This window comes from Tupaia chinensis, unplaced genomic scaffold (genome assembly GCF_000334495.1).
Source record: "Tupaia chinensis unplaced genomic scaffold, TupChi_1.0 Scaffold144197_2, whole genome shotgun sequence".
NCBI lineage: Eukaryota > Metazoa > Chordata > Mammalia > Scandentia > Tupaiidae > Tupaia > Tupaia belangeri.
In genome coordinates this window covers 75,988-87,651 of record NW_006204055.1, presented here as the reverse complement: position 1 = coordinate 87,651, position 11,664 = coordinate 75,988, and the positions used below count along the sequence as shown (strand labels likewise).

Here is an 11,664-nt window from a genome sequence, read left to right as displayed (position 1 = left end):
GGGGCCGCGGGGCGCCCCAGGGGGGGCGGGAGCCGGGCCGGAGGCGGGGCCTGCCGGGATGGGACGGGCGCTGGGGCGGCCGGCGCGGGCGGATGGGGGCGGAGGGCGGTGGTGGGTCGAGGGCGGTGGTGGGTCGAGGGCGGGCTGGGCTTTGGCCGCCGGCGCGCAGGAGGAAGGAAGGGCCCGGCGTGCAGGTGACTCCGTCCGGCCACCGCGCGGGGCGTGGCCCCCTGAGCGCCCGGGCCCCAGCTCACTTCCTCAGCCGCCGCACCTAGTGCTGGATCGGTTAGGGTTCGGCGTCTCGTTTTAAGGAGGACGTGGGCAGAGCACCCAGTACTGACGACGCAGCGGTCTCTCCGAGCCCCGCTCTTTACCTATGCTATCGACTTTTCGTCCCCACCACAGACCTGAGAAGGGAGTCTTGTCCCCATTTTACTAGGGAAAACGGAGGCTTAGAGAGGTGAGCTGACTTGCCCAAGTCACACAGGAAGACGAGACAGAATTCCTGGCAAGTAACCTGTGCACAAAGGTCTCAAATGGTAGGGATTTCCCCAAATGCCCCGCCTCGTAGGCGGATCTTCTAAAGTGAGGAATTTCCTGTTGGGCTTGAGGACATACACCTGTGGCTCGTGTTCCCAGCGCATCTGGCGGTTTGTCAGAGGCTCTTCCTCCGCCTGAACTCATCTGAGTTCTGCAGCTGAGGAGGGACCGCGATAACTCGCGTGGCGTAGTGATTCAAAGCCTGCCTTACCTTAAGCAAGGTACTTCTCGGCCTCGATTTTGCCCTCTGTAAAATGGGATAAAGCTTTACCTCTTGAAGCTGCCATAAGGATTAAGTATTGAACAGAGTAAAGGACCTAGAACGGCATCCTTACCCCTAGTCAACTTAAAACGATGAGAGGGTGCAAGGGAACTTGGAATTGTCATTTCAGTGATCCTGCCACCTCAGTTTCGGGTTCAAAAATTATTACGCCTATAATTACCATCCCCATTTCACAGACAACGAAAGGAGGCCCCCAGGGAGCTGAGGATCTTCCCCAGCATTTCCTGCTAGGGGTTCCTCGGCCTTGAAGAAGGAGGCCAAGGGTAAGCCATGTTCCTCTAGATGCCAGCCCTCTGCACCAGGGGCTGTTTCTGCACCCTGCCTCTGCTTTCACTCTGGCATTCAGGCCTTGGAAAAGTCAGCTAACAGACAGAAGACCTCACCTTCACCAAGGGCCTGGTACCTAACAGCGCCAGCCTCCTCTCTGGCTGCCTGGCCTCTGGGATGCCCTTTCTAGTACCCTGGACGCAGTAACCAGACCAGCTTCAGTACTTTACGAGTGCCGATAGTTCAGCTCTCCTTCCCTCCTTCCTTCCTTTAACATTTTTGCCAGAGGGTGAGTGTGCTCACCAGAAAGAAAGTGAGCAAGCACTTCTCCCACGGGCTATATTCATACCAGTCCCTTCTCCATCCCTCCCTCCTTTGGGGATTTTGGGCATGCTTGCGCAGGCTCCCGGTGTATTCGTCAGGCCACTAGGTCTGGGACTTATGTGAGATCCAGTCATGTGGCATCCAGCTGCCTTAGGCACCAGGCACAGGCTGGCCAGCTCTCCATCCTTTTCTTCTTTTTCTTCCTTTCTCCTTCCTTCCTTCCTTTCTACAGGGCATATGTACTCACCAGAGAGAGACAGAGAGAGAGAGAGAAAGAGAGAGGGAAAGTGAAAACTCAGCTCTCCCTCTCTCCCATCCCCACCCAGGGATAGCCATGTTGAAATCCCTTCTCCTCCACTCTCCTCTTGAGATTTTGGGCACCTATGCACACGTGCCTGGCGTGATTCCCAAGCTGCTGGGTCTGGGACTTGAACTGCAAAGCTGGCCATATGGGATCTAGCATCTTAACCTCCACATCCCTGCTGGCCCCAGCTCTCCACTCTTGCTCTGGGCAGTCAGCGACTATCTTGGCCCACTGCCTTCATCCTTACAGGTGCATTTCACATGCATGGCTATGCGATGCTGCAGTACCAGGAATTCCCGGGATAAGCCGGGTCCGTTGTACCACCTGACCACACCTGTCGTCTGCTGCCTTCCGCTCTCTTCTGTCTCACGCACCCCAACACATATCCTGGTATACTTATCCTCTCTTTCCCCTTCTGCCCCTCCAGATGTTTGTTTACCTGGAAAATCCCTCCTTCCCCTCATGTCTCAGTCCAGAGGAAGCCAGGGTGCCCCCAGCTGATTTAGAAACTCCCTGCCTGGTGCTCCCTGCATCTGCACGTCCCCCCACCAAAGCAATGAGGTGCGTGTAGGAGTTCTCACTGCGCTCTTGGGGATGGGATGGATGGTTTTCGTCCATATCGTGGAGGCCAGCCCAGGGCCTCCACCCACAGTCGGTCCTCAGCAGACATTGGTCACATGAACGAGTGCACAGTTGAAGGAACCACAGCTCGCCCACGGGACAGAGATGGCACAGCCTCAGGGGCCCAGGAGTGAGTTAAACTGGGGAACACCAAACTTCAGAGTTCCCCGTCTCCAGCCATTCTTCTAGTGAAGTAAGGCTCAGAAGGCAGGCTGTGGCCCAGAGCTCACAGCAAGTTAGGGGCAGAGACAGAACCCAAGCTCACACCGGGGCTCTTGCCTTGAGCCAGTTTCACTAGGAAGATGGAGAGATGTTCGAAGCTACTCTGAGTGCCTTTCTGGGAGGCTCCACTGACAGTTCCGTCCTAGCTCCTGATTTTCCTCATTCCTAGGTGAGAAAACAACTGTAGCCAGACTCGCCATGCCCCGGTTGTCACGTCCGTGTAATGGGGACAATCTGTGACAACCCTGAGGGCTACGGGAGGGCTGAGAGAGGTCAGGACACACGGCAGCAAGGTGAGGGGTGCTATCACACTTGGTTCTGAGGTCAGCCAGAGCAGGGGTCCGTCTCAGCTCTGCCCCTTGTCCACTGTGTGACCCAGGACAAATGGCTTTCCTTCTCTGAGCTTGATGGGTGATATGAAGCTAACTGAGCCGGCCGTCAGGCCTGCCCCGCGCGGACCGGGCCCACGGTGGCGTGCGGTAACGGCTGGCCAGCACCCCCATCGCTCCCCTAGAGCGCTTTTCCCTACTTCTCTCGAGCGAGGATGTTCCTGCCCCCTCCCGCCAGACCTGCTGGGTGGGGGTGACCTTTATTTAGTCTGATACGGCAATTCCTGCTCATGACCAAAGGTACCTCCCTGTCCAGTAACCGTGTCTGCCTGATCACCCTCTGTGCCTTAACCCCCAAAGAGTGGCAGAGAGGGAGTGAGGAAGTGGTCAGGCGTGTTAGTGTTTGCAGGGCTGGATGATGGCACGGTGTAAAACACGATGTTCTGCCAGGCTCACCCACCTAGGAAGGCTCTGGGTTCACATCTAAAACCTCCCTGATCCAGAGCTGCCTGAACATGGGGGTGGAGGGCCCAGCAGGTGGCATCGTACTTATGGCGTTGGACTCCCACATGGCCGACTGCGGTTCAAGTCCTGGACCTGGCAGCTTGAAACTCATGCTGGGTGCATGAGCGTGCCCAAGGTTCTGAGAGAATGGAGGAGAAAGGATTGCAGTGTGGCCATCCCCAGGGATTGGGGGGGTGAGTTCTCACTTTCTGTCTCTTTCTCTCCAGTGAGTGCATGCGCCCCCATAGCAAAAATCTCTCAAAAAAGAAAAGAAAAAACAAGGGGCGGATTGTGATATCAAGACCCTGCTAGAGCTGCGGCCTCTGGCTCTGGCTCTAGCTGTCTTGCTCATGGAGGACGTAAACGCTAGTAAAGTAGATGAAGGGCCGCCTCTGTGGCCTGGGAGGTAAGGCAGCACGAGCCCACCTGGCTGACCATGGCTTTCAAGTCCCAGACCTGGCAGCTTGAGAAATGCTGGGTACGTGTGTGTGTGTGCCCCAAATCCCAAAAGCAGGGAGAGGTGGAAGAGAAGGGATTGTGGTGTGGCCATTCCCCATGGGGAGTGTGTTCTTTTTTCCCTTTCTCTCTGATGAGTGCATGTGCGTCTAGCAGAAACAAAGAAAAAAGAAGTAAATAAAAAGTTAATGTTTGGGTGACCCTCCCCTCATGCGTCCTTTTTTTTTTTGGCGAGGTTTTCGGCATAACAGAGAGAGACAGAGAGACAGAAAGTGAGAAATCACCTCCTAGGGGGGATGGCCACACTGCAATCCCTTCTCCTCCATTCTCCTCTCGGGATCTTGGGCACGCACGCACATGCGCCCGGCGTGAGTTTTAAGCCACCGGGTTCAGGACACGAACCGCAGTCGACTACATGGGAGTCCAGCGACATAGCCATTACGCTAACTGCTGGTTCCCCCCTCATGTGTCCTGATCTGAGCCCTGGGAGTCATCTTAGATTTGTCCCCAAAAGACAGCTGTGGCAGCCAGGCTCGCACCCCTTCTGTCATCTGGAAATGAGGAAAACCGGCAGCTTTGCACCCCAGGGAGTAACTCCAGGCAGGTCCCTCGCCTCCCTGAGCCTCAGCCCTCGTCTGGGAAGTGGCACACCGCTTCAAAGGCGCCCCGCCTAGCGCTGGGCCAGAGCCCGCGGAGAATGTGCAGTCAACCTGCTACCACAGGAGACCCCACATGCCTGTGGCCCCTGGAGATGGCAAAGCCCCTCTCTCCTGCAAAGGGGGCAAGCGGGAGAGTCACAGCTGTGTCCCCTCCCTGCTTTGGAGGAAACCCCAACCAGAGGCCTGAATGTTGACAGCCCTCTCTGGGCAAAGGATGGGTTACGTAAGGCCAGATGTTTGTGAAGCTGGCTCGGGCCCAGGTCTGAGACACACTTTGCAATCCCAGAGCCCCTTGCAGGCCCGTCCTCCCCTCTCCCCTGCCCAGGGCTGCTGAGAAGCTGCCAGTTGGAAGCTTTGGTGGTGTGAGTGATTCAGTCACCCTGACCCTGAGCCCAGCTCTTCTGGAGGTGGGAGACCCACACACTTGCAGGGTCCAGGGGAGCACAGGAGCTCGGGTCTCCCCTCTTTCCTATGGCCCCGAATCCCCCTCAGCCCCCACTGCCTGGTCTCTGACTAGCCCAGCCTCCCCTCCCTGCCCCTCTGTCCCCACTGGAGCCAGCCTACCCTTTGCCATCTGAGGACCCCCAGGGACAGCAGGAGCGGGTTGAACAGCGTGGGCCGGTCCCCCGGCATCCGCCACGAGGTCACCATTCGGCCCTTGAGCGGGCTGCCAGCCTTGCCCTCCGCTGGCCTCTTGTCTGCCTGTCAAACAGGGTCCGGTGTTGGCCCAGGTCCCTTTGAGGGATGGGGCATCCCTGGCTGCAGCCCGCCCCGGCCCTGCCAAGACCCAGGCTGGGGTCCCGTCTTTCTCCCCTTCCAGAGCCCACGAGAAGCTTGTTACCTCGTTCACACCACGCTGTGTTTAACTGACAGGGCTCCTGGGCTCTGCACCCTGGGATGTGACCTCATCACCCCAAAGTCAGGCCACAGGTTGCCAGTGGGGTGGGGGGAGTACAGATCCTGGTGAGGTCGGCACACGCAGTGTTTCTAAATTATTTTGCATTAGGTTCCAGTGTTGAATGATCAAGAGGCTTAACGTAAAAATGCACATTTCCAATTGCTCTTGAACTATCCACAGCCGTGGAAACCCTGGCCCATCTTCCCCATGGCAACAACCCCCTGAAACCACCATGGGGTCACACCAGTGCCCTGCCTCCCACTCTTCTCACCTTTACTCCCTACAGGGCGTTATGTTTGTGACCCCAGCCTACGGGAGCGGGGGAAGGAACGAGTCACATACTCCTGCAGAGATCCCCCCAGCAGAGCCCCAGAATGCTCTCCCCTGAGCCGTCCTGGTTGGGGAAACTGAGGCCTCAAGGCAGAGGTACTTGCCCAAAGTCACACAGCAAGTTGTGGGCAAAAATAGGACAGAGCCCAGGCGGCCCGACTCTCTGGAATCCATGCACTGGACGTGGCACTTGAAGCATCAGAGCCAGGCCCAGGAAAGCTCTGCGGGGAGGGGCGCCCCCACCCCGCCCTGCGTCCCCCAGCACAGCCCTGAGCACATGGCATGACCTGTCTCACTGGACTGAGCTCCGGCTTCCTCCGACCCACACCCAGGCACACCGGAGGTGCTCACTAAGTGGATGTGAGTGAGATGGAAGGAATGAGGTCGTTTCAAGTCTTTCCAGTCGAGGCTTTTCCATGTTGCTGGGATGGGTGCCTTCGTGGAGGTTAGAGGGGTACCCCTATGTGCTATTTCCTCTTTGATCACAGAACTCTGGCTGCAGGAAGTATGAAGAAATGACCCCGAAAGAGGAAGAGCAGAGTGAGCACCCCATGAAGGCTGGAGACCTTCTGTCCCCTCCCCATTACACAGATGGGGGACAGGTCCTCCAAGCAGTTAAAAGTGTTGTACACCAGGCCACGCAGGAAACCAGGGCAGAGCCAGGAAGTGGTGGTGGGGTGGTCGGGGAGCACTGAGTGAGGGGTCCCAAGCCCTCAGTTCTAATTCGAGGCCAGCCATGGCTGGCTGTGTGACCTGGGAGGACCCTTGCCTCTGTGTGCTCACCCACAAGGAGAGGTGGGCCAGATGCTCCCAGCGCCAGCTAACAGCAGAGCCAGACAACGGTCCCCTGTCACTCCTTGCTTTCTGGGAGGTGGCTCAGGGAAGAGCAGGGCAAGGAAAACACAGTCCCCAACAGTCTGCCTCATTCCTGCCTGCCTCCCCTGCCCACAGCCTCTGCTCTGACCTCACCTCCCCGGAGGCTGAGCGTGATGACAACGATCTGTTTGGCAGGCTGCAGGGAAGGCAGGGCAGAGCTGTGTGCACCAGCTGCAGCCAGGCCTGGAGCAGCCTCGGGCCCACCCACCACCGCACGTGTCGCTCCTGCCTCCAGGACTCTGATCCAGGCCGGCCGATGGCAGGCATCTTGGCTGTCTCCAGCACACCCCTGGTCCAGTTCCCGAAAGACCTGCTCTTTCTCTTAGCCTGGCCTGGGGCTCCAGAACCAGGAGGACCTTGCCCGCAGAGACCCTCGGGGCCCAACTGCCAGCTGCCCAGGGACAGCCCAGTAAGCTAGAGGCACAGCCCTGGGCGTCTGCCCCCAGGATCACCCATCTGTCCCAGTCCCCAAGCCAGAAGGTGGCTTCACTGACCAGCTCCTCTAGAGATCCACTTCTCTGGTCACACCCTGCACACCATGACCCCGTGGCAGAGCCAACCTTGGTCTGAACGGCACCAGAAGTCTGAGGATAGCCCGCCTCCAACCTCGTTCCCCTTCCCTTCCCCTCCCTGTGCGCCCATGCCCATGGCCCCACTACCGAGTCTGCCTGCTTCTGTTCAGTCGGTGAGTCTTGGCTTCTGCTTGGCTCCGACTCCTCACGCTCCTCTGGTTGGAACTGGTAGTAAGAAACAACACGGCTTAGTCCAGGTTATGCCCCAGGACCCGTCCCTCTGCCCACCTCCTCAGCTCTCCTCTTATCCTCCATCCCCCCAGCATCCAGCACCAACAGATCCACGTGTCCACCCGACCCTCCACCACGCACCATTACCCACCGCCCCATCTATCCAGCACCCGCCATCTGTCCCCCACTCAGACAGCCAGCCACCCTTGGTGCACCACCTCTCCATCCGGCACAGCTGGTGGGCTGAAGCCAGGCTGTAGGGCTCTGGCCCCTTGGCCTCTGCACCCACTGTCCTCAGATCAGTGCCTGGGCTTTGAGGCAGCACTGAGGCAGGGGAAGGCACGTGGTGCGCGACTACTCCGTGCTCAGCACTGGGCCTACTGTGCACACAGCCCCCATTGGAGTGGCCTGCCTTGCCAGCTACTTGGCCCTGTGCACACTCAGGCAGCTTCTTCTCGGATCTGAGAGGAGCTGTCTTAGACTCAGGAGCTTGGAAGACAGCGGCGGGAGGAGACGTGACCACCCTGGCTGCAGTCCCAGGCAGTGTCAGGTACAAGCCACCAGACGCGACATAAAGCAGGCCTTGTGAGGCCTGGAGGGAGGGCCCTGGCCAGTGTCTTGCTTGAAGCCTTGGGGCCTGCACTGGGCAGACCTGGATTCCACCCCTGCCCTGGCCTTCCTAGTTGTGTGGTCTTGGGCGAGTGGCTTAATTCAGTCCCATCTCGGTTTCTTTATCTGTAAATAAATAAGGCCCTTCTCCTCATGTTGCTATGGAGACCAAATGAGAAAAGTACACATAAAATATTCAGACCAGGACTTGGCACACAGGTAATGTTCAAAACAGTGGTGGTCAGGGGCCAGCCAGTAGTGTGGAGGTTAAGGAGGCTAGAACCCACATGTCCAACTGCGTGGTTCAAGTCCTGGACCCGGCCCCTTGAGAAACATGTTGGGTATGTGTGCGTGCATGCCTAACATCCCGAGGAGAATGAAGGGATTGCGATGTGGCCTTCCCCTGGGGGATACTGTGTCACTTTCTCTCTTTCTCTGTGTCTCTTGGGTGAGTACACAGGCACTATAGTAAAATTTTAAAAAATGTAAGGTATTGATGTAATCACTGCTGCCCAGCTTGGTGGTGGGGACAGGTCTGGGTCAGCAGGGAGGATCAGGTCAGGTCTTAGAGTGAGTGCACAAGGCTGAGGGGGCACCAGAGGGAGGTGGTCCTAAGGGTGGCCGCCCCCCAGAGCGGGCTGACTCACCCGCCGCAGCCCGGGGGAGCTGCCGTCCTCGGGGAGGCTGCTCCCTGGCTGATCCGTCTGCTCCAGAGCTGCTGTCGTTGAGCTCTCTGGTCCAATTGTCACTTTGGTCTTTGGCCACTGGGTGGAGGTGCAGGCTGGGCTGGGTGGCTGGGGCTGGCTCTGGGGCCACTGCCCTGGGCCGTGGGCATTGACTAGGGTGGCCTCAGCCCAGTCTTCTGGCTGGCTGGGTTGCTCCCTCGCCAGGGCATCCTTTGTGCCTGGGGGACTCAGCTCTGGCCCTGAAGTCTTGGCTGAGTCACTCCAGTGTCCAGCTGGGACCTTGCAGGGCAGCCGGGTCTGCAGGAGCTCCAGGAGCCCCTCCCAGTCCAGCCTTGGGAGACGGGCCCAGACCCCATCTCCAGGTGCCCGGAGAAGGCCCACCAGGTCCCGCCAGTCAATCTCAGGCTGCCTCTCAGGACCATGAGGGTGGGGGCTCGCTCTCTCGGCACCCCAGTCTGTGGCAGTGGGTTTCTCAAGCCGCTGAGATTGAGAGAACTCTGCCTGGCACCTCCAAGAGTCCTCCGGGGGGTTCATCGGCTGGTGGGGACTGGACAGCTCCTGTAGGCTGCCCCAGCCCCTCAGTGCTGGCTTCTGGGGATGCTCCTCCCAGGCCTCTGGCTGCCCCCAGTTCTCCCTGTGCTCCCTGGGGGGCCCCCTCCCTGCTCCCTCTGGGGCTCTGGCAGCCCCCAGATTGGGGTCCCCAAGCCCTCGCCAGCCCCCCAGGCCCAGGCCCCCCTCCTGGCTGCTCCAGCTCCGCTCCAGGTGTCTGTGAGGGCCCTGGGTCCCCTGCGGCTTTGCTTGGCCACTCCCTGGAGGTCTCTCTGTCCGTGGCTCCCTCTCAGGGGTCCTGCCTGATGTCCTGGGGGGCACAGAGGACCCTTGGAATCGCTGGCTTGCCTCAGGCCACCTCTCGGGACTCCTGGGACAAATGGGCTCTGCTCGGCTGCACCAGGCCGCTTCTGCCTGCTTGGCTGGAACCTGGGTCACCTGAGGAGGAGGTGAGGGCAGGTGAGGCTCGGGGACCAGGCCAGGTGGCTTCTGTCTGTGTTGGGCCCCAGGGGAACATGGCTGTGTCCTCGCAGCAGCCTGCATCAAAGCAGCCTGGATCGAAGAGGTGCAGGGGCTCCGGCTCCCTCTCTGGGGGGACAGTCTCTCATCCCTCTCGCCCACATTCCTCAGTTCCAGAAAGACATCTCACTCTCCTCGCAGCCCTGCCCCCGAGGTACCCTTCCAAGCTGGCCATTGGGACTTCCACCACCAATACCGCATTTGCTGGGTGGCCCTGCCGGCTAAGGGTTTCTCTCTTTTTTTGGGTGGCCCTGCCGGCTAAGGGTTTCTCTCTCTTTTTTTTTCCTTCCTTTCTTTCTTTCCCTCATGCTCTCTCTGTTCCTTTTTAAAAATTTACTACAGAGAGAAAATGAGAAATCCCCCCCCGGGGGCATGGCCACACTGCAATCCCTCCTCCTCCATTCTCCTCGGGATTATGGCTGCAATCCCTCCTCCTCCATTCTCCTCGGGAGCATGGGCACCAGTGCACACATGCACACGCACCAGTGTGTTTTTCAAGCTGCCGGGTCTGGGACTAAAACCGTGCAGTTGGCCCTGTGGGATCCAGCTGCTTTACAACTATGCCGCTGGCTGGCCCAGACTTTCTTTCGAGACAACGCCTCACTTCAGAGGAGGCAGCCCTTAGACCCTCAGCTCCTCCCAGGCTTCCCCTGACATCTTCCCAGGATGCCGAGCATCTCGTGAAGGAAGGGAACAGTGTGGAGGGGCTGTCTTCAGAGGACTAATATGGAGCCATGTGCACTTCGCTGAGAGCTGCTGACCCTTGGGATAAGAGGAGAGCTGGACTCCCAGGACCGGGGCTCTGGTCCTGTTATAGAGGACCTCCCCACCCAGGACCCCTGCTGGCACCCAGGGGCGAGGGGAGAAGCAGTGGCCACCCCTTGGGGGTGCTGGGCCCCAGGGTGGGTAGCAGTGCTCACCTGTCTGCTGGGGACAGGGCTGGACTGTCTTCGGAGAGCTTGGCTCTGACATTGGCTAGGCCGCTGTGCCCGTCCCTCGTCTCGAGCCTGGAAGGTCCCTGCTGCCTCGGACTTCCTAGGAGCAAATGCAGCCGCTCCTCTGAGGGCCTCTGGGACTGTCCCACCCTCAGCACCCCAGCCCTCTATGCCCACTCTGATGAAATCCAGTACAGGAAATCCAGAGGCCCTCTGCAAGCTGGTGGAGGGGCCTCGTCTCCCCTTCTGGAAAATGGACACGGTCAACGCACGCTATCTGTCTGGTGGAGCTGCTGTAACGGCCCATGGGAAATGAGGTGGCATGGAGGTGAAGGTGGCTTGGTCCCATGTGGCTGACACAAGTCCCTGATCTGGTCGCTTGGAAACCATGCTGGCACGTGTGTGTGCCTACCCAAAACCCCAAGAGGATAAAGGAGAAGGGACTGTGGGGAGGTCATTCCCCTGAGGGGTGACTTTGCAATATCCCTCCCTCTCTGTCTCTCTCCAGCAAGCACATGTGTCCTATAGCAAAAACAAAAACCAGCGAACCAGCAGGTGGCATGGTAGTTAAGGTGCTGGACACTCCCACATGGCCCACCATGGTTCGAAGCCTGGATCTGGTGCCTTGCTTTCTCACTTTCTCTCTCTGGTCAAATTAAAATAAGTGAATAAAATAAAATTAAAAAAAAAAAAAGAAAGAAAAAGAAAAAAAGAGTAGAGTAGGAACAGCAGACACTGTAATGGTTACGTTGCTGGACTCCCACATAGTCTACAGCAGTTTGAATCCTGGACCCAGAGGCTTAAAGAAACTCATGTCAAGTGCGAGTGTGTGAGTGTGTGCCCAAAAAATCCCAAGAGGAGGACAGAGAAAAAGGGATTGCAGCACGGCTACCCCTCTGCGGGCGGTGGGGGTGGGGGTAGTGATTTCTCGTTTTCTGTCTCTGGTGAGCACATGTGCCCTAAAGTAAAAATCTCTCTATAAAGAAAAAAGGAATTGAGTAAAGGTGGGG

General features: G+C 58.3%; 1 protein-coding gene across 1 annotated transcript in view; it reads right to left on the bottom strand.

Annotated features, from left to right (window-relative positions):
• The window catches only part of TRIOBP (TRIO and F-actin binding protein), a 75,330-nt gene that overhangs the window by 30,835 nt on the left and 32,831 nt on the right, over positions 1-11,664 (bottom strand). The window contains exons 7-10 of the mRNA XM_006166236.2: positions 10,640-10,754; positions 8,613-9,638; positions 7,273-7,350; positions 5,074-5,211 (exon numbers count right to left, since the gene is read on the bottom strand). Of these exons, the coding sequence (XP_006166298.1) occupies positions 5,074-5,211; positions 7,273-7,350; positions 8,613-9,638; positions 10,640-10,754 (1,357 nt within the window). The remainder of the gene's footprint in view (positions 1-5,073; positions 5,212-7,272; positions 7,351-8,612; positions 9,639-10,639; positions 10,755-11,664) is intronic.